At 31.8% G+C, this 23,481-nt stretch overlaps 2 protein-coding genes across 2 annotated transcripts; one reads left to right on the top strand and one right to left on the bottom strand.

Moving 5' to 3' along the window:
* Positions 1-358: 358 nt before the first annotated feature.
* On the bottom strand, positions 359-9,534 carry LOC105646186 (putative LRR receptor-like serine/threonine-protein kinase At1g56130). Its single transcript, XM_089715490.1, has 24 exons — positions 9,208-9,534; positions 7,882-8,071; positions 7,645-7,716; positions 7,389-7,460; positions 7,224-7,295; positions 6,884-6,955; positions 6,527-6,598; positions 6,363-6,434; positions 6,119-6,190; positions 5,964-6,035; positions 5,774-5,845; positions 5,306-5,377; positions 5,154-5,219; positions 4,894-4,959; positions 4,729-4,773; positions 4,558-4,622; positions 3,867-4,243; positions 3,339-3,537; positions 3,100-3,264; positions 2,704-2,822; positions 1,941-2,151; positions 1,614-1,845; positions 1,346-1,496; positions 359-867 (listed from the first exon to the last, which is right to left on the bottom strand). Exons 1-24 carry the CDS (start codon positions 9,323-9,325, stop codon positions 484-486), a joined length of 3,108 nt encoding a protein of 1,035 aa, XP_089571616.1. The 5' UTR covers positions 9,326-9,534; the 3' UTR covers positions 359-483.
* Positions 9,535-19,307: 9,773 nt separating this feature from the next.
* LOC105646184 (auxin-responsive protein SAUR72) lies at positions 19,308-20,257 on the top strand. The gene has a single exon (XM_012231990.4). It carries the CDS (start codon positions 19,596-19,598, stop codon positions 20,022-20,024), a length of 429 nt encoding a protein of 142 aa, XP_012087380.1. The 5' UTR covers positions 19,308-19,595; the 3' UTR covers positions 20,025-20,257.
* The last annotated feature ends 3,224 nt before the right edge of the window (positions 20,258-23,481 follow it).

Raw genomic sequence — 23,481 nt, 5'->3', positions numbered from 1 at the left:
TGTGATTTAGAAGTTTGATGTTCTTAAATTTGATTTGTATTTCATATTTGCCTGTTTACTGTTTATTGCACAAAAGCAGCAATTGCATGAAGAAAAAAATTATGATTTAACAACTATTTCATTAATACTTTTGGTTTCTTTTGGCTGTTTAGGACTGCTAAAGTTTAATTTTGATGCAAAGTAATAAAAAGAATAATCTGTGAATTTAAGAAATATCAAGGCCAATAATTTTGTCAAAATTTCCTGCAATTAAATGGAAATATTTTTTCCTTTATAGAAGAAAATTAGCCATTTTCTTCTGGAGTATGTATTGGTATTAATTTATGAATCCTGGGTTTTTTTTTTGAGTGGCTAAAAATTAAACAAAAATATGATATCCATTTAATTGCATCAGTGAAAAACAATATTAAGATAGCAAAGCTCACTTCTACAATTAGATGCATGAACATTTAGAAAAAGAAGGAAATAGAAAAGAAGGTTTCTTTATCTACCCTCTCCAATGATCTCCGAAAGCATGGGTTTGGCGGCACTTGTATGTGTATGCTCTGCGTCGGTCACCATGCTTGCACTTGTAGATGAACTGTAATAACTGGTATCAATTCCTCTGCCTCCATTATCATCCATAAAGTTGCTTGTGTCATCAAATTTCCAGTCAGTCAAATATCCAGGTCTGTTAGTAACAGAGCTCACTTCAATATCACCAGTTAGCATAGCCACTACGCGTGACATTGGTGGCCGAAGATTTGGTGAAGTTTGAGTGCACAAAAGAGCTACCCCTATTAAGCATTTTACTTCCTCCTCACTGAATTCTGATAATCTAGAGTCTACTAGTTCTACTTCACGATTGTTTTCATGCAGGTGCCAAGCCTAAAAGTCAAAAAGGTTACAAGTTCCATTAATGGACAACATTCAAAGCAATAGATGTATAAATTATTCAAAGTTATTATAACTCTGCTTAATAATTGAAAGAAATTTTTTAACTTCCTTCATAATTTACCAACTCATCACAAGAAAAGAAAAATCCGTTCTTTTCAGGTCACCAGAGAAAAGAGGTAAAAGAAAAAAGAAAAGGAAATAGAAAATTATGATAATTTTTATTCTGATTCTAAAAGAATATAAGAAAATACTCGGTCTTTTTTATTTTATTTTAAGTGAAAATTTGAAACTTTCACAATTAATTTGCATCCAACCTTAATGATGTTTCAACTTTTTGTATAATTAAAATATATGAATGCACTAATTCTTCTTAATAGCTAAGATTCGACATATGGTAAAGGCAATTGAAACTTTCCAATAAACGGAAAAAAAGAGTTCCATTCGAAGGAATGTATCTTTTATATCATACCCATTCGAGAAGATAAATCTTTTCTTCTTCCAGGCTTGAGTCTGAATTTAGCCTCCCACTTACGACTTCCAGAGCCACCACACCAAATGCAAAGACGTCAGCCTTTTCTGTAAGGTGTCCACGCATAGCATATTCAGGTGCAAGATACCCACTACAGTAGAAATGATGATGTCACTGTAAAATTACTCCGCTCACACGATTTATTTTTTTCAAGAAATGATTAAATTGGAGATTAATTAAGTCAGAAAGAATAATCGCTGGATCTTACATTGTTCCTGCGACACGGGTGCTTATATGGGTCTTCTTATCATCATAAAGTTTGGCCAAACCAAAATCTGAAATTTTTGGGATGAGCTCAGAATCAAGCAGAATATTGCTTGCCTTCACATCTCTATGCACAATCCGAAGCCTCGACTCCTCATGAAGATAAGCTAGACCTCTGGCTACTCCCAAGCATATTTCATAACGTGTAGGCCAGTTGAGATATAAACTTGTTTCTCCTGTAACATACAATCCGCGTCTAATTAAACGATATTTCCACCAAGGTCTCTGTGACAAGAGTTTGCTTATGTGAATTTATAATAAAATATCGTACCAAATAGTGCTTGATCAAGACTCTTGTTCTCGAGATACTCATAAACAAGAAGCCTATTATACCCTTCAATGCAGCACCCATACAATTTCACAAGGTTGCGGTGTTGCACGGCAGATATAGTAGCAATCTCTGTTACAAACTGGCTCTTTCCTTGGTGGGATGCCACAGAAAGTTGCTTCACAGCAATCACTCTCCCATCATTAAGTTCTCCCTATTTGAGAACAAAATTCAGACAAGGACAAGAAGGGAAAAAAAAAAAAGGAAGATACACCCTGAACTTAAAAAAAAAACAACTCTTTTAGATTCTCAATCCACTGGGGACAGAAGATGAAAGTTCTGTGTGGAGTGAGTTTAGCAAATAAGCATCTGCATATTTTTTATTTCTTGCAAGTTAGACTGCTCAACCATGAAGGAAGGGCATCCCAGTGCACAAGGCCTCATGCATTGAGTCAAATGCATGCAGCCATCCCCTAGCATTGTGAGGCTATTCATATTGTTTGAGCCCATGACAAGAAACCATCAAGGCTCAACCTCAGAACGCCCAGCTATACAAGTGACAAAAAAGAACATGTGGTCAGAAGATCTTGAGGACCAAAATTAACATATATCCAATACTTTGTTAACAGTTGACCGAAGGTAGCATGTTCATAGTCTAGTTAATAACTGGCCTCAATTTATTCCAAACGATTGCACACAGAAGAAATATTAGATGGAAATGAAAGACTATCAGTTTGAAATATCCTCGAGTCAAATAGTTGCAGACCTTATACACAGGTCCAAATCCTCCCTCTCCAAGCTTATTGGCAGGGCTGAAGTCTTCTGTAGCTGTCTTCAGTTCAGTGTAGCTGAAAGTGTATGGCCTAGCACCTATACCTAGGAGCTCTGCAATTTCAACACAAAGATGGGTCATTCGAAAAACTACTTGTCTAGTTGTTACTGTAATATATTAAGCAGAAAGACTCCAGTAAATCTCACTGTGGAATAGGGAAAGTCAGTAAATCTTCATTTTGTGTTTGACATAATATGTTCCTTAAATGTTAATTAATACCAATAAAAAGCTAAAATCATGTCTGGCCAATAGCATCTCTTGATACATATATGAAGACTACACAATTTTCCAGATGGGTAGTACCATATATGGAGCTTGATTTTCATTTACCTTCATCATCATAAGTGCTTTGCCTTTTTCTTCTTTGAATGACAAAGAAAACCAGAGAGACAAGAAGAAAGCTTGCTACTCCAACGCCAACAACAATTCCCACAATAAGACCAGTCCTATCCTTTTTACTAGTTGGAGGCTTGTTACTAACAGTTGGTATGAAATCTGCATAAAGGCTCAGAACTTAATAACCTGGTATTGGCTTAGTGAAAATCAATAAAATTCTCTAGTTTTAGTACCTGGGGTAGCACTGATTGCTGAAATAGAAGGTCCATATGTACCCTGAAAAGGAATGCAGCAAGTCCCTTTCCCTGCCCAAAATAAATGGATGTCAAGGTAATTTTCAGACACCCGAGCCTTGTAGCTCCTTTCTACAGCTCGCTTAGAGACTCCACCTGCCTCCTTTCTTATGTCAAAATCCTTTTGCACAAGATTCCCCTGGATTAAAATAACTTCGGAACTTCAATTAAAGAAAAGTAAAAATATAATGACTCCACAAGAAAACAAGAGTTGGATTTCTCCATAGCATTGATAATCAGCATCACTAAAATAGTTTTGAATTTAATTGTGAAAGATAAATCCTTCTGGAAGCAATCATGCAGCAATTTTTATAGCTATTCTCCACATTCATGTTATTTAAAAGAAATCCCCAGAGCAATACTTAGAATTAATATTTAAAAAAAAAAATAGAAGTCTATTGCAATATTATCTTCCATTTGGAGGACAACATTAGACGTCTTAAAAAAATTCATATATAATACACAGACCTGGACATAAACATCAAAAACACGCCGCCCAAGACTCTTCCATGTGTTACCATCCTCAATTACTATTTCTGCAAACTGAAGGTTGATAGTGTAATTGCCATTCTCAAGCCCCAAACCATAGTATCTTAGTGACGAAGCAGAAATCCTTGCCGTTTGGAATAACTCAGGGTCCAAAGTATTTGTGGATTGCGATGATGTGGAAGCAGTATACAGAGGATTGTTGTTTCCGGTAAAATATCCAACATTACTGACACCCCATCGGTTTGTACCAGTAACATAATATGTTGCAGCACCAAGAGTCTCATTTTCCCTCTCATAAAAGATTCCATTGGAAGACGTTATCGGTGGACCACCACTCTTTATTGCAAACTGAGAATCTGTGCACCAGAAGAAAATAGGAACCTGTCAGATTTATCCTCTCACTGTTATATTGGGACATCTTTTTAACCCCATGAAAACAAAACTTTCTTTAGTGATAAACTCATGGTTATACTTTCTTTAGCAAGAACCAGGAGATTAAAAAATTTCATGGTTATACTTTCTGCCAAATTAAGAATGGTAAAAGTTTACAGTTTGAAATGACATTATTCTTGAGTAAATTAACGTTCCCTTCTTCTGTGACCCTCACTACCAAACTTAGTGCGCTATTTCCGAAAAGTAGGAAAAAGGAGAGCATTTTAATTATGCTTACAGATTGGAGGTTCTCTATTGCAAGGAAAGTTACGTTGAAGACATTCCAGACCTGATGGCAAACCACTGAAAGCAAAAGATAAATTTGATTAAGTGACTAATAGGAAATTATGACAGACACTAAGTACCAGTTATTGAAGCACAAAGGTGAACATAGAACCAAAAGAATTACCTGCTATTTGAAAGATCTATTGTGAAGTTGTTTACAACTAAATTACTGCACAAACACCACAAAGAAATAAAGATTTCAGTGCAAGTTCTTTCATTAATAACTCCATACAGAATGAACCAGAAATATCATTAAGAAAAGTAAAGAACAGAGGAACTAAGAACTTACACTTGTAAATTTTGATCATTAACCCAGGAAGGAAGGCTCCCTGATAAATTATTGTATGAAACATCACTGTAATTATAAATTGTCAAAGAAAAAAAAGATAAGTATTTCACCCAATTCATGGAATACCTTAGTCCGGAATTAGTTATGTCAATATTAACTATCTGGACTTGGGACATAGAGAAAAACATTAAGCATTTAATCCAACCAGGAAATAAACAGATAGTATATGATATTGGATAGAATGTTTGAGATGAACATACACATTTCGGAGCGATGAAACTTTTTGTGCAGGAAGGGGACCTTCTAACTTGTTATTTCCAAGAAACCTGAGGAGGAAGGGAGCAGTACATGTTCAAGTTGAAACGCACTTTGAGATGTATCATGACAAAATCAAGCAGAGATGGTATATTACAAGAAAGAGAGCCGGCTCAAATTGAAAAGTGAATCCGGTATCCTTCCAATTATATTGTTGAAGCTCCAATCTCTAAGGAAAAAAATCATTGCAACCATAAAGTTAAAGATAAACAAAATTGCTGAACAAGTTATACATAGTACAGAAAAAGAGAACAGATTGATCATGGTACAGGAGATTCAGAATTTAACCCAGACACCAGACCATTACTCCATCCCAAAGAGGGTAACTTATTTGCAGTTACTTTAGAGTGATCAATTGCCTAATCAGAAAAGCACAACCAATCTGCTAAATTTGATCACTAAACTTTAGCAATTTATAAATTTTGTAACACCCAACTCCAAAAAGTGATACAACCAAATCAACAATCAGCTAATGAGTAAAAAGATATTTTAGCCAACCTGAGCTCAACATAAGATATTGCCAACTACATGTACATCTAATGACTCATCAATAAAAATAACTTACAACTGTGTCAAATTCTGGTATTCTCCAATACTGGATGGAATTGAATCAGATATATTATCATTCCTTAGCACCCTGAATAACATAAACTGAATTGTCATTTTACCTTTTAAAAGTTCACTGGGGAGAAAAAATAATGATTTATATATGACACCAAGACATTGAATAAGAAGATAGTATTATATTCTCTTACAAGACAGTTAGAGATTTCATATCCTTAAGAAATGCCAGTGAAGAGCTTCCATTTGATAAATCACTTATTCTCCTACATTTAGAATTTACCTTAGGTTGTTAATATCATATGTGTGTAACATATAAACACAAGCATGCAAAGGTGCAGGTACTCACAGCTCTGTCAAAGAAGTTAGGTTGGATAATGCTGATGGAATGGGACCTTCAAAGGAGTTCCCTTCAAACCTTCTGCAGTTACATTTATGAGTAGCTGATATAAGCATACGGATTTGGCATTTAAGCAGCAACACAAAATTAACTATCAAATCTCCTCTATTCAATTTCCAAAAAGTAGTAGTCACTTGAGCTTTAATCCAAGAAAATTAATAAAAAAAATTTGATGAATTGTCATTTGTCATACAGGGACGCAAGCTTTGACCAATTCCCTATGAAGTCAGGTATCCTGCCTGTAAGTTCATTGTCTGATGCCCACCTGGGTCCAACACAAAGAATCGACATAACATATTTTATCAGTATCTTCTAGAAAGAAATTTACCAGAGTCAAAGTTGTCAAACAGTTCTTACACAGTAACCATGTTTCGTAGGTTAGCAAATGTAGGAGGAATTTCACCACTAACTCCAGAGCTATCAAAATAACTGTCAAGGTAAAATATTTTTATCAGCTGTGTTGTTATCAGATAATTTTTTCATTTGAAAATGCAAAAGTCAAATTATTTATAGATAGTGAGGGAAGAACTGAAAGACAGTTAACATGCGAGTAGGAACATAGGTAAGCCAAAATGGCATAATCACTGTCATTGAATTCATTTCAATATATGAATGTAGAAGTGATATAGATTTCCAAAAACCACTTCTACTAAATACAAACTAACAAGAAATGAAGATTATATACTTGAAACAGAACAAATGAACAACGCTTACATTTGTTCTAGCCTCGAACAACTTCCAAGCTCAGATGGCAGAGGACCAGAGAAGTTGTTTGATCCAAAACCACTGCAATATAATGAGAAAAGTCGACAGAGAAAGAGTCTTATTTAAGATAATCTATCCGAGTACCCATCACATATAACTATATAAAAAGCAAGCATTTTGTAGCACAGACTATATCCTTGGGCAATAATTAGATCGCTATTTATGTAGAAACACTTAGCCAAAAGCATAACACTAATAATCATATTGAAAAAAAAAAAAAAAAAAAAAAGATCACTGTCCTCATCAGTTGAATAACAAACTCATCAAGTTCCCAGCTAAATAAACTTACAGTGATCGTAAATCAGTGAGCAATCCAAGTTCCTTAGGAAGTTCACCCGACAGGGAGTTAATGCCAACGCTCCTGATCGAAGTATTAATTTAACGTCAGAAAACAAGAAGCAGTATATAATGGCATTTCCTATGAGTAAAAGTAGAGTAATTTAGATCAGCTTACAGGTATTGCATGCGAGTTAAATTGCCAATGGATGGAGAGAGGTTACCAGTCAAGTAATTCTGAGCCAAATTCCTGTAAGAAAAGAAAACGAACTCAGTACACTAGCGAGTTGACGAGGGTCAAAAAGTAACAAAGCGTATGCATTTATTTGGTTAAGACTTGGGATGCTAAAAGCTTAAACTTTCATTCCATGTGAAAGAAGAAAGCAATATGGAAGTGTACGACTTTAATAAATATAAGGAGTAAGAAACCATACAAATTGGTGAGGAAAGTCAAATTCCACAGTTCATCTGGAATTACACCCACAACATCGATTGCATAAACTTTCCTGCAAACCATTTCAAGAATGAGCGAAGATTAATTATAACACTAAAATCAAGCCGTTCACTACTGAGTGAGGCATAAAAATGAAACAGATATGATACCTCCGCAAAGGAAAATGTTAAAAGACCAACAAAATAAACTTAAAAGTTTGATTGTGAGAAAACCGTACATCGCAGTAATGTGGCAAGTGGTGCCATTATTGGCAGAGCAATCGCATTTGATAAAAGGGTTGTATTCCTGGTCGTCGATAGTGGGTGATGAACCGAGTGCTGCTCCACTGCATAGCTCTCCGCTTATATTCCATTGGTTTTGATTAGCTTGGATTCCCCATTGTTGAAAGATGGAATTTAATGCCCTCGCTGCAATATATCAATTTTACAAAACTCATGATCATGTCAAAGTGAATTCATTACAATTTACAGGCGATTCCATTTTCGTTTCTATTATGACTTCGAAAATTAACCGAAGAAGCCAGTTGGTTGGTCTTCTCAACAGTGGAGGTATTGATTTCTGAGTTTTTTGACAATAGTTTTCACAATTTGATGAAAATGAACCACACTATAAAATTCATGAATTTGCATTCATCAGATTAAAATCATTTTTTAATTCAAAGTTGAATACTGAAATTTTTAAAAGAAAAAAGAAAAAACAGTTTTGAATTATTCAATTACAGTATCAGACGCCGCCATTTATCTTTTTGAATATGCCGTAAACCGTAATAACCACCGCCACTTGCGAATAATAGCAATTTTCGCCTACATTTTTATTGGTGTACTTGCAGGTCAAAATTTAAAAAATCCAAAAGTAATTATTATATCTTTTGACTTTTAAAAAATTAATAGTACTATTTATTAGAAAAAATCATAATCAGGCACTACCTGATATTAATACGTAAATTACAAATTTAACCTATTACTATCTTTTAAGATAATAATATATACCTATGATATAATTTATGATATATGATTTATTGAATTATTAATAAAAAAAATATTTAAGCATTATAATTAAATTTTAAAAACTGAAAAAAATTTCAGACCTTCATTAAAAACCTCTTCAATTCAACAATCTGCAAACTAAGGGAAAATTTTAAAATTGTGGTCGTATACGTTCAGGTGTTGAAAATTGCAGAGCATCGATTATTTCTTTGTTATCAACTTCACAAATTAGAAACTCACTGCATAATTCGAAAAATTAGGATAAAATTTTAATTTGTATTTCATGAAACCCATTAATTTCATAGAAGAAAAAGGCGACAGGAAGAGCATGTGTTTGTATCTTTGGCTATTTTGCTAATATCTACCCATCTGATAACTGGCTACAACTAGAAGAAGAAGAAGAAGAAGAAAGCAACGTTATCAACCTATCATCCTCATGAACAACAAGAATTTATCTATAGAATATATATGTGTGTGTGTGTGTGTGTGTGTGTGTGTGTGTGTGTGTATGTATATATATATAAAAGATAGAGAGCTGTATAGATGGAGCTTCGTACCTTCATTAGAATCTGTAGTAGCTTGAGTTTGATTCTGTGCATGAACTATACCGATCATGCAAACACAGTATAGAACCAGTACCAGATCTAGAACCGACAATGGTGAATATCTAAACATGGGTATTGATCAATCGTTTCCTGTCCAAGATTGCTTGATTAATAAAGACACAGTTTTTCTTAACATACAAAAACCACATCCAGAATATATAATAAAGCTTGAATATTTTTTTTATATTATTCTAGATTTATATCTAGAAAAATGGATGGTGAGCTCAGAGAGAATAGCGCGCTCTCAATGACCGTGGCAGATAAGCAAACCTTAAAGTCTAATGGGGAATGGACAGCGGCCCCTGGGATTTAAGAATTGAGACAAAGTCCACCAGCTGCGATTTGTCAACTTCAGCAGGTGTAAGAAAAGAAAAGCATCCCGGAAGATGATTGGCGGCGAGTGGGCACACCAACTGCAGTATTTTTATTTTTTTATCTTCAACTTTATATTATTCAAGAGTAATAACTTCATTTAGATGCTAATACAATGATTTGGAATAATTAAGTTAAATCTCAAACAATGCAATGCTGATAATTATCTTTGTTTGAACATGTTAAATTTTTTTGATATATTAATAAAAATTACATTGAATTTGCCGATAAAAAAATTTATTATCCTTGTAAAAATTACAAAATATTTACGATCAACCCACCAATATATATAAATAATTTAATCAAAATCTATAATTAATTAAAAGTTTACAAGTTGATTGTGAAAGCATGTAATGAGATTGAGAATAGCAAAGGTGAAGAAAATGTAATTAAATGTGTGTTTACATTAATAAGCTAAGTTGTTAAAAAAAATGACAAAAACAAGGTTTTAGCAACTTTTAATACACACCTCAAATTTTGTTGGCAACAATATCCCCAATGGACAATTTCAACGTTTATTAATATAAATGTCAACCTCAAAAAAATTCAAAATAAGCAATAAATAGGATTAGGATACGACTGCTTCTAACCTTTTTGGTTGGATGCCAGACAAACGCCGTCGAATAAAACTCGACTCTTTCAAAATGTAATACAATTCTTCAGCGCTGAGTATTAAGTTTTTTTTTATTGGTCGAGGGATTAAATATTTGAAATAATTATTTAAAAAATATTTAAAATAATATTATGAGCTACATAATAATAATAATTATTTTATTTGTAATTGAGATAATTTGAATTTGAAAATTTTCATTAAATCCTGAAAATCTAAATCAAAATATATAAATTTTCAATTGAATTACAATTAACTAGGGAAAAAGAAAAAAAAAGGTTTTGTTTTTTCAACTTCATCAAAATGTATAACCAGCAGCAATTAGATTTTTTTTAAATTATTTTAAGCAGTTGACATTAGGCTTTGGCTATATGGTCTCCCTACGATAAATATTTAGTAATAGATTTTATTTAATTGAAATGTGCAAATTGGAATTATTAAATGCACTATTGACTTCTTATTCATGACGTGACTGCTTATCTATGGAAAGCCTCTTTTTATGATGTCAGAATTCTGCAAAATTTTCACTTCACGAATTCCTTTTTTATTATTTCGAAGCACATATTAAATTTATTATTATTTTTTTTTTTTTAATTGCTTCAACTAAAAATCTTTATGGGTAAACTTTCACATTGTATCTGAATACATTTAGCATATTTTGCTAAGGACACAATTGGATTAAATCAATGGGCCCGTAGCCCAAATTAACAATAGAAAAGTCTGTTCTTTTTGTCGCAACATTTGGTCATTCTTCAGGCCCAATTAATTGTTTATTTATCAATTAAACTAGGCCCATTCAAATGTGGCCCTTCTGTCCTCGGATAAATGCATAGAGCAAGCTTCGAGACTTGTACAAGTATCTAAACGACAAAAAGGACTACGTTTCTGTGTTAACTTGGTGTTTTGATTCAGACAACATATTATACACCAAAGAGTGATAATAAAAATATAACAGTGATGTGCCGGGATTTAGATTTAGTAATAAAATATATATATTTAAATTTATTATAGTATTTTAAAAGACCAAATACAAAAGTAAAAAATTTAATATATTAAAAATAAAAATTTTAAAATTTTAAAGGAGGCAGTTGCCCTTGCCATTTCCCTAATATCAGTGGATGTATTCAAATTCATTTAAACTTAATCATAAAACACCTATCTACACATTTTAAATTTTCTGAATTTTATATGTAAAAAAAAATTGAGTTGACGTGTGGTTAACACAAATTTTAAAATAATAATTTTTATATTTTTTATCTATCTTAATAAATATTTAATTAATTTAATTTTATAAATTAAAATATTTAATGAGTAAACTAAAAGTATTGCGAATTTATTGTATTCGATTGTGGAGGGATGATGACCATAAAAGCAAGAGTCAAGGCTTACGAGTCATGAGATGGGCCAAGATATAATTATAGTTAGTACAGTGGGTGAGTCAAGCATAGCTGCACCTTTTGGACCTAATCGCAAGAGAAATTTGTTGCTCAAATATTGAATTGACTTCAAAAAACTATATGAGTTAGGCACGTTTTTGTGACATGTACGGTCCAACTAAATATTTGTCCTAATTAATTTTCTATGCTCCTAGTCAAGGGCTGCTGGTGACCCTTTTTTTTTTTTTTTTTTAATTTCATTGCTTCTTTACTTTATTTTTTTTAAAGTGGAAATCAGTATTTTAATGTTTAAATAATTATATGTTAAAGATGAAAAAAAAAATTTCAATCAAAATAATAATAAAAATATATTTTTTTTTCTTTTCTCTCACTTTAAATCTTCAAGTTTGTTGGGCTTATGATGGGCCCATATATGACCATGTACAACCATACATTAATATAGAGTATTTGAATTAGATAAATATTTCCGATCCAATCAGCACAAGCTTGCTCTCCAACGGACACTATAAAAAAAAAAAAAATCATTTTGAAAACAATCCTTTGTTTATATATATATATATATATATATGGAGCCATCGCGAGCCATTCTAGACTTATTCTCGTTTCCACAGTATTATTTGAAACCTATATCAGAGCAGAGCAGGACAAACCGGAGAGAAGAAGAGGAGGGAGGAAGAAGAGAGTCGTTAATTACTACGTTGGAGGGTAGTTAGAAAAGTGAGGAAGTCGATATAATTAATGAGAGAGACACAAAATAGGTGAAAATAAATAGAAGTTAGTACAGAATCTGACATATGGATCCAACAATCAACTTACTAAAAATCGAAGAAGAAACTTTCTCGTGGAAAGCGTTTTCACATGCTTAAATTAACATGCAATTGCAAACGCACATACACAATATCTAAACCCATAAGACATTTAACTACATAATTAAACTCTTGTTCTAACAGCAGTTGCGAACCTGTATCCTTGTCAGTTGCGCCTCACTATACGTGTCGCATCACTGCCCAATGCAGCTTTTAACATCTAACGTTTAATTTGGAGCTTTTAATTAAATATTTTAATAATTATATCCATTATTTTTTCAACTATATAGCTCTTTCAAGAATATTTTCACTTAATTAGTATTTGTTTGGTGAGAAAAAGAAAAAAGGAAAAGGAAAATTGACGTTATATATAAGCAAAAATGGTGGCATGATACTTTGTTGATCCTGTCTCTATCGAAGTAAGTGATAGACGAAGTTTTGGGTTTGGAGAGGAAATGTCAAGATGTGGAATCACATGGTTTTAGAATTTTTGCCCAACTTGCTATTTAAGTCCAAGAAAAAGAAAAGTGTTAGCCTAATTACCCTTCAACTTTCAATTTCCATACGCAACAAACAAAACAAAACCTACTTCCTTCAGCCCAAGAAAAAGAAAAGTGTTAGTCATAAGTCATTTGTTTGGAATTATTATTATTATTTCTACGTGACAAAATTACATATAGCTTATTAGAGAAATTAAAACCTTCCACAAGGCACAATTTGTTATAAAATTTTAGAATTGTCCCATATTATCCAATTTCACTTTTTAAATTCTTTCATTTTTTTTCTTATCAGTAAAATTAGTTAAATCAATAAATTTCCACACCATTCCAACTCATTTTTCCATAATATTCCAATCAGGAACCTTCTACTTAAAATCAATGTCTCTATTTAATGAAAGTAGAAATTAATCCACGTACAATGTATTACATCAATGTCATTATTAATTACAAATTTACCTATTAGACAATACCAAATTGCATTCTTATATATAAAAATAATATAATTTACTGACTCAAAAATAAAAGTCATTATTCTTAGTCTTGAACTTTACTATTAACAATCGACAACATTTATACTTCATAAATCAAAATAATTCTTATAGCACTAATTATTAAATAGATTTACCGAATTTAAAATAACGGTCGAACCGGGTTTCTTTATATAGTCCTTACAATTCAAATTCAAAATTACATATTTTTTTTGTTCAATAATTTACAAGTCTTAATTTAAAACCGCGGCTTCACCTCAATTAAGTGGAAAATAAACCTCAAAAATCTGTTAGTTGTAGGCTTAGTTTAATTATCTTGGTTAATAAAACGTCATTAGTGGTAAATATTAAAAAAAAAAAAAAGGGCTACGATAAGCTGACAAAACTGTTACGTATTGAGATCCTAAGCGGACAAAGGACATACCCATTTGTGGGTGATGACTGTGACATGGGATAAGCCCACTTGTCCACAAGTCATCCAACTATTAGCCAACCTGTGGACCTGCAATTCATCCCCTTTTGCTTCACATAAAATTTGACTGTTATCATTAAATTCCCTATTTAATGCGATATGAGTCAAAAGCTTAGACCAGAATTGGGATTTGTTTGACTAAAATTGATAAGAACTTCCAATGGAAACAGAAAAAGATGTCTGAGATTGGATGAAATGATCCAATTTTTCTAAAAAATGAAAATGAAATGATAATTATAGCAGCCTATTTTTGATTCTACTGTATAAAATAAGCTTAACTTACAAAAGATGATGCCAATGTCATTTCAAGTTGATATATAATATATTTATGTGCAATCTTTATCATATCAAAACTCTTTATGTGCAATCTTTTATCATATCATAGCTTTTACATCATCCAAAAGATACCCAATTATACGAGATGACCCATTTTCTAACTTTCATATATTCTTAAGAAGGAAAAATAATTTAAAAATGCAATAATAAATTATATTTTTTTATTTTTCTTTTTAGAATTAGCAAGTGGATCGAGCGTAAATTATATATTGGATTTTTTAGAAACTGTATACTATTACCATATATGATAAAAATTACTAAATAATGGCTTTTGGGTTAAACCAAAGAACAAAGGTAAAACGACAAAAATAAAGCATGATTTGGCCCCCTAACCACAACACCGCCACCATTCAAATTAATTAATCAATTAAATAAAATAAAAATTACCATCATAAAAAAAAAAAAAAAAAAAAAGCCATTATCCACGGAAGCGGCCGTATAAAAGAAAGAAAAGCTGGGAAAAAAATTAAAAAAGAAAAAGAAAAGAGAGAAGCTGAGAAGGCGTAACTGACGGGTAACATGTGGACGCTTGTGAGTAAGAGTGGAGCCCACAAAAGGACAGCAGTTCGTGGATTTCCATGTCATAAAATGCAAATGTATCGCGTGTTCACACGTCATTTTCTACAGTTGTAATAAAAAAATATTTGTCTTGTCCTAGCCTTTGCGGTTGTGTACGGACAAGGGATTTAAAAAAAGAAATTGGCCGGTGGAGGTTGGTCTCTTTGTACGATTGACTGTACGGCATTTTTAAATTTTTGCTTTTGGAAAAGTTGGCAAAGCTTATTACTGCTGCCATATAAATTCAGTGGCTTCCTTTTGGGCCCCACCTCCAATTATGCACTCAAGGCCGGCCCCCACTTCTCCTCAAATATCACTACAGGTCTACAGACTACAGCTATGCGATTCTCCCCCAACTCCACACTATCTTTTTGCAAGGGTCGAGCTGCGTAGGCCGAGTCTACAAGCTTATTCATTTATTGAATTAATAAAAATTAAATTTTTATTAAAACTAAAATATTTATTATATTTACTGATAAAAAATAAAATAAAAATAATATTTAAAAATTTATATATTTATTGATTTAACATATGTGTGCGCTCATGTATCGTATTTAGGTAAATCTATTTTATTCACGTATTTTCCATTTTTTAATATACAAATTCATTTTAAAATCTAAATATTTTTATAAATTTGCAATTTGTTTTAAAAAAAATCATAGATTAATTAATTTTTCTTAAGGTATGAGAATTTAGATTACCAAATATTGTTCTATAAAAATTGTGCACAAAAACTGAATTGTCAAATTTATACCCATGAACTCATGCATTATGACTGAGGTGATACTATTAATTTCCTAGCTAGCTCAACGTTTAATAATAACTAAATAAATAAATAAATACAAAATGTTCTTATTATTGTTGGATGGAGTACTACAATAATAAGGATCACGATAACAATCAAAAAAAATTAAAAAAAAAAAAAAAAAACTTTGGTATATTCTCTGCTTGCAAGGAAAAAACTCAATTCTTTAATTAAAGTAAGGAAATGTAAGGGGTGGGGTACCATTCCACTTTTTTTTCTGAAAAGGGCATCGATTCCCTTTTCAAATTCATTGGTAAAATCCAAAGGGTAACATTTCAATTGCCTCTTCCATCACAAGCTAACCTGCTTCACCAATAAAACAATTCATCATCACCTTTTCACGTCTTCTTTGGTATAACCACCTGTGAAATTTAAGGGTGTAAATGAGTTGTCTTGGTTCCCAATTTGAATTTAGTTCAAATAAAATTTGATTCGAATCGAGTTAAATAATGTTCAGTTCGCTGTGTTTTACACCCTAAATGGAATCCTCCGTAAACCATAAAATATAAAAATTTTTTACTCTACCACCAATTGAACTTATATGCGCTCTTTTACTACCTAACACGTTGTTGGTGACATTTTCAAAATTTTAACATTTAGAAACTTATAAATGAATTCATATAAATACAATATAAACAACATTTAATTATTTTTGATGTGCAGCGGAGGCAAGCAATAATTTATTAATTTTTGCTAGTAGCTGCAAGCCACCGCTGCCACGTAGACGAAGTGAATTGAATGTATGAGTTTTTGTTTAATAAACTTCAATGGGAAGTAAGAGTGATCAACGGTAGAGATCACGAGATCAATCAGCGCGTCTTGACTTTCTCTCTCACAGAGTTTGACAGCTGTGGGAGCAATCATGTGTAGTTGAGGAGCACCGCTAAGTTCTACGCGGTCTGAATGTGTGAAAAATTCTATCCAATCATTCAATGCCTTCTGACACTATTGAATAGTATTAGTATAATTGAATTTTCAATTTTCGTCAAAAGTTCAATAAATAAAATATTCATATAAAAAAATAATAAGATTTTTATATAAATTTTGATTTACTCGAATTTGCAATTTCAGTTACAGAATATTCAATACAGGCTGTATTTATTGTATGATAAGTTTCTTTATATTAATAAATAATGAGGTCCCATTGTGTGAAAGAACTTTATTATGAGCTATAATTATTTGGGTCTATTTTTTTATATTAAAGATTTAAGAATGTACTCCAAATTCTTTTATTTGATGTGTGTTGAACAATAAATAAATAATTGTGGTAATTAAGAAATGTATAATCGAATGTGAATGTCTAAATTTCGTAATGCCTCATCGACCAAAAGATATATAAAAGAGAATGAAATTATATTCTAATTTTAATACCAAAAATTGAATATTGAATCATAATAATAATAATAATATTTATATAAAGGTCACCTAAATTTGTTTCTCACTACCAATAATACACAGATGGTAGCCGTTATACTGTTATTTAGTTTAATAATTAAATGCCCTATGTATGTGTATATTTTTCTGTTTTTATTTAATATACACCACACTGAACCACTGAATTAAAAAAAATAAATAGAAAATACTATTTTCTTCTTTGATTTTGTTAAAGCAAATGGTAGAAAATTGGGCAGTAAAATATGAATAATTTAAAAGGATATAAAGATTAGGTCACTAGGAAATCTTTTTCGTGAAGAAGAAGGATGGAAAATTTTTCAAGGAGCGGATGAAAAATGGTCAATACTATTAGGTCAACAGAATTGGATTTATCTATCTAATTAATAAGCTGATTAGAAATGCTAGTATAATATTTAATAATTTCTTATAATATATATTAATGTAAAAAAAAGGAAAATAAATTTCTTATAATAAGGGGTAGATAAGGCATTTTTTTCATGAATGTTAGATTTCCTGGTTAACCACATAAATCCTTAATTGGAAAGATAATATTTTGATTTGACATAATTAAACTGGAAAAGAGAACTACAGCAGCTTGGTATCAATAATTAAAAAGTAGGATGATATTACTTTGCCAAACGAGGCAGTGCTTTTTGGCTTGTGTCCCTATTTTGCTCTTTCTGTGTCGGGCATTGCACATTTACAGCAGCAATTGCTTTATTTTTTTCTACTATATAAATAAATTAGTCAATCCATTTCTCACCTATATATATATATATATGTATAGAGTTATGACCAATAGCTTAATTTGTTTTTTAGGCATGAAATTCTATGTTTATGCTGACATGACCTCTTTTATGTTTTTGACTTATTGAATTCTCGACTTCATTTGAAAAGAGTGTCCAACATGTTGTTTTAATATTCGTTGATAAAATATTGTTCCCTTCAATGATGAAATAGTAAAATATTTAATTTTAGTAAATATGGCTGGTTATAAATAAATAAATTAGGGTAAAAACAAGATTTATGCATCTTCAACAAAAAAAAAAAAAAATAAAGAGAAAACATATGGCCAAATTGCAACTTACCACAAAAAGTGAAAAATATCCCGCCACTTGCTGCCATTAGATTCCATCATTCATTTTGCTTTTTAATCCTCAGCGCAAAAGGATGAAACATGAATATCGTTTCTCATATCTTCTCCCAAGAAGATACAATCCTCTCCACTTTCGTATGGCTGGTGTACTTCACATCCACCACATAAGCCAATTCTCTTCGATGGTGTATTCAACGCGCGATTATAATGCGTGGGTCAAGAAGGAATAGGGACTAAAAGTAACACGTCGATAAAGTAGTTAGAAAGAGACAAAAGAGGTTTTGAAAGGAAGAGAATCAGAGTCACGGAACTGTACTGGAACGGAGTACGGAAAATGACTGCCACCCGGTAATTGCGCTTCGTTAACATTGTTACTTTCGCCCGTCCGTAGTTTGTCACTTAACGGTCATTTACCCTATGTTTTGATAGTAACTTAGGGGAGGTAAAAAAAAAAAAAAAATACTGAAGAAAAATATAGATGGAAATAATTTTGGAAGTTATAAAATATATTTTTAAGAAATTTACAATAAATTTCTATTCTATGTCTGAATTTCTTATACAAAGGGCATTTATCGTTAATTATTCAATATTTACATATAATTAAAATACAAAATTGAGTTATAATTAAATAATTTTATCAATTATCATACTATATTACAAAATAACTTTTGGATACCATTTTTCATTTTCTTACTTTATATTTATTTTATATATAATATAATCGATATGCCTAGGTGGCAAATATGTTATTTTTTTTGTTACGTAGGAGAAAAAGCGTGTGCCTCGATTAAATCCTAATCCGTGGCCTATAGATATAATAAATAAGAAGGTTTGAAATAAAGGTCCTTTTGATCTGCTCCATAAATGATAAAACGTTTATTACATTTTAACTTAGTTATCAAAAATGCTTTCATTAATCAAGTTACGCCTAAAACAACTCCCTTAATTCCTCCATTTCCGAAAATCAAATTGTAATAGGCAACCATCTCCTTGTCTCACCCTAAATAAAAAATAATAATAAAAAAAAATACTCTAGTTCATTTGGTTTTTATAATCCTTATTCTTGTTCTTGTTTATAAAAAACAATTAATAAAATAAAAATTTTTTAAAATCTTTATTATTCAGTTCTAATGTACCTGCCAAGTACTCTACCTGTACCTCTCTCCTCTCCATCATAACCTTTCCATGTGTACCTCTTTTCTCTCTTTATATATTCTCCCCTCCCTTTCCACACACTCCATCTCTCTCTCTCTCTCTCTCTCTGCCATTTCCGCAATTCTCATCTCTCTCTCTCTCTCTTTCTGTGTTTGCTGTGAAATTCTTACTTATATCACTGTAGGAGCGAACAATTGGACCAGTTTTCACTATAAAAAGGCTGGGAGGCGATAATCTTATCCTCCCTCTCCATTTCAGATTTGGTGCGAAACGATCAGTCTTCCAAATTGGAGCGGTCAGTTACTTTCTCTAAAGCCACCAAACCTCACTTCCTGGCTCTAAAAGATTCCATGAAGCAGTTGATCCGTCGGCTCTCAAAAGTCGCTGACTCCTCTCAGTACAGTCTCCTCCGCTCAGATTCACAGGCGCGTAGATGTTCCGCATCAAGATCGACTCGCAGAGGAGAGTCGTTCCGGTGTTTGGTGAAGCCGGCACGGCGCGCCGGTGGAACCAAGCCGGTTCCCGAAGGTCATGTTCCGGTGTACGTCGGGGATGAGATGGAGCGGTTTGTGGTGAGTGCGGAGCTGCTTAACCATCCGATCTTCATCGGTCTTCTTAATAAGTCCGCCCAAGAGTACGGTTACGACCAAAAAGGTGTCCTCAGGATTCCCTGTCACGTGTTGGTTTTTGAACGAGTTATGGAAGCGCTTCGACTGGGTCTCGAGTCACGTGACCTTGAGGATCTCCTTGGCTCATTATTCACGGATGAATATTTCTAAATTAGGCTTTATTTTTTAATTTCTTGTTTAGATCCTTGAGATATGTAGAGAAGACATCAAGAGATCTTTTAGTTTTGGCTGTAAATATGCTTTTTGTGGCCTGGTTATGATGATCACACTCACTTGAACGTTAAACAGTTTTTGTTTTCCAGGGCCTGTTTTTCTTTTGTCCTTTGTAAAATCAGGGACTGAAGCTTTAATTAATTATACGTATTACCTTTTTTTTTGCCCTATTTGAGCTGAGTTTTACTCAATTAATTCTTATTTTCTGTTTGTTTCTTGAGAATTCATAGAAGAGTTTTGCTGCTTCCGTGTCACTCCCAATTGATAAAAGCATAACATAAAAATATAGAATGTTCTACAGAAGGAGATCTGCCGTTTGCGGGTGGGCGTTCGATGATCTCTTCTCTCCGCCTCCAATAATGGTGGCGTTGGCGCTGGGGGGTAAGCTGGGAAGGTGCGGAATCTTGGGGCACAAACGTAATATGAAGGTGTTATGAAAGGGTAGTTCACTCATTTTGAATTGTAGGGGAATATTCTTGGAATATGCTTTACTGAGAGGCAGGCAGCTAATATGAGTCGTAACATTTTTATTATCTATTCAAAAAAAAAAAAAAAAAAAAACATTTTTATTATCTATTCATTTCAGTCGTCACCAAATGTGTGTTATATTATATGTGAGAAAGCTATATATATATATATATATATATATATAGATAAGGGACATTTTCATTCTAAAAAAGCAGATTATTGTTTTAGTATTTTTTTTATAGAAGCTTATTTTCACTCTCTATATTCTTATAAAAAATAAGATCTAAACATTATTATTAAATGGAATAAATTAATAATGATTATGTGTTTCATCAATAATAAGAAATGCACGTAATTCTTCTATTTTCATTTTTTTTTTTTTTCAAACTTGGACGGAGATTATAAAGTAATTTATAAATTCTTTTTTATTCAAACAGATCTAATGAATTGAAATAATATTATGGATTTCATAATAGAAGTAATCATTTCCTTAGTTCACCAAATTGGTGAAAATTATTATAATCGAAATGACTTGAACCGAAGACTTTTGTGATGGAGAGAAATCAAACTCAAAATCTTACACTCTCCAAATGGAGCATATTGTCAAAGGTTACAGTCACGAAATAATTTTTAACTTTCAACTGCAAAACTAAAAGGGGAAAAGAAAGCAAAGCAGGTTGAAGAGAAAGAAGAGCAGAAAAAGCGGACAGCACACAAATGATTTAAGAAACTGTGAAACGGTTTCATTCAAACATACATGCTTAATGCTTTAATTCAGGCGCTCTTTCTCTATCATAAGCAAATATTAATTAATTTTGTAACAATCTCATCTCATCCCATCTAAACCTAATATTGATTACGTAATTAATTAGCAGTTATATATATATTCTAAGAAGGTATAATTAGAGATTGCCATAATCAATTATTTGAGATGATTAATAAGTTGATAATGCTTGTCAAAGATTCTATATACTATCAATTAAACTTTGAAACTAAGAACGCATGGTTGGTGTTGCCATTTTATAAGTCCTCAGTCAAAGAGAATGTACCTTGATTCATCTTGCTTATAACACTTTCACACTTGCATATGTATAATTTTTTTAGCAATATAATCCCTTTCAAACTATATGATTTTAATGTTTTTTGCCCGTCAATAACTGTGTTTTTTGAAAATTGAATTTGTGTTTTTGTTCTTACAAAGATTAGAGATCAAGGCTGTCTAAGTATGTAATTTGTTTGTTTACTTCAAATTAAAAGAATTCAGATTAAGTAAACCAAGACAAGGAAGATAAAAAAATGAATAAAAAAAAAAAAAAAAAAAAGAATTACGTGGAGTTGAGTAGGTTAAGGGGTCACAACTCACAACTCACAGCACAAGAAATGTTTGGATAATATAAGGTGGGAGAATCGTCCTTTTCCTTCTACTTTGCTTTGCATATTTGTTTTATGACCCCACAACCAAATATCATCTCCATCACCACTTCCTCTTGCAAAACAACAATAATCCCGTGATTATTCATCTAATTATTATTATTATTATTATTATTATTATAATCTTAATCCTCAATTTATTGGATCACTAATAATAATTGACACTCTCACTCATTATTTAAAAAAAAAAAAATCAAGTTTTGCTTAATTTATTTTTGAGGTTGTGAACACATGATATGATAACTGGGGATTAATCACATTTAATCCTTCAATTATGCCTTATGTGATAAAATGATGATCCTATGGAAAATTGTTAATCAACTGCCATGAGCCCACTTAGATGTAAGACCAACGACTATTCCTACATCACTCAATTAAGTAGTTAAACAGTTCTTAAAGTTGACTTATTAACTTTTAAAACTATAGTTGTTTAATTGAATCAAATTAGCAAAATTAAATTAATTAAAAATACTACTATTTAAGAACACATAATTTATTAATCATAGTGACGTACACGAATTATACATTATGTGTGAGAAGAAATATGTAGTTGGTGGTTACTATATTTTATTAGACAAACGCAACCACCACAACATTATTTTCAATCTAGTTTCACATTAATCCTTATTATTTGTTTTATTTCTACAAATATCATATTTACTAAAATCAAAAGCATCTTAATGTTTTAATATAATTAGAAGTTGTAATTCCTCACGGGTCGTATAATGTAAAAATTTTTTACCCTCTTAATAAATAAAGTGTACTTTCCAGACATCGAATTTTTGTTTTTACCCTTATAAGAATTGAGATCACTTACCAACGATTACGTTACTCGTTGATCATAATAATAATATTTTATTAGTCTTTCAAATAAAACTAATCGATGTGGGAATAAATTATTGAATTTTGATATTGATTAAGGTGTAAATGGTAATTTACGAAGATAACAAAAAATGAGTATTTTTAGGGATTCTGAAATCCAACTTGGTCTCGAATAAGTTAATCACCATAAATTAAGAATTAGAATTTAGAAAACAAAGGATGGGGTTTCATTTTGGCAGTTGAATGAGGAGTTAGATCAAACAAAACAGTCAAATATTGGTAATGACAGCTTCGGTTGGTGATTATTATAAACAAAAAAAACCAAATATGCGAAGCCAAAAACTGTCATAACAAAGAAATCTACTCATTCATATTAAGAAAAGGTATCAGTATAAGCTTTGAACAGCTTCGAAATCAGAGAAAATAAACTATATAAAAACCTTGGAATTTGCCAACTAATTAATTATTATTATACTTATAAATTAAAGACTGAGCTTTAGGTCTTTACGGTTGGCTTCTACGATAATGTATCCACACAAATATTCTTATATACTAAAGAAATGCAATTGTTGAATAATTTGGTGCTGCATGGGCTTTTACATTTGTACGCGTGACAGTACAGTACAGTACCATGAAAATGCATGCCTTAATTTGCGGATTAAGGCACATGGGT

Source organism: Jatropha curcas, chromosome 10 (genome assembly GCF_041381405.1).
Source record: "Jatropha curcas cultivar XTBG-Jc1 chromosome 10, XTBG_Jcur_1.0, whole genome shotgun sequence".
Classification (NCBI taxonomy): domain Eukaryota; kingdom Viridiplantae; phylum Streptophyta; class Magnoliopsida; order Malpighiales; family Euphorbiaceae; genus Jatropha; species Jatropha curcas.
This window is presented reverse-complemented; position numbering and strand designations above follow the sequence as displayed.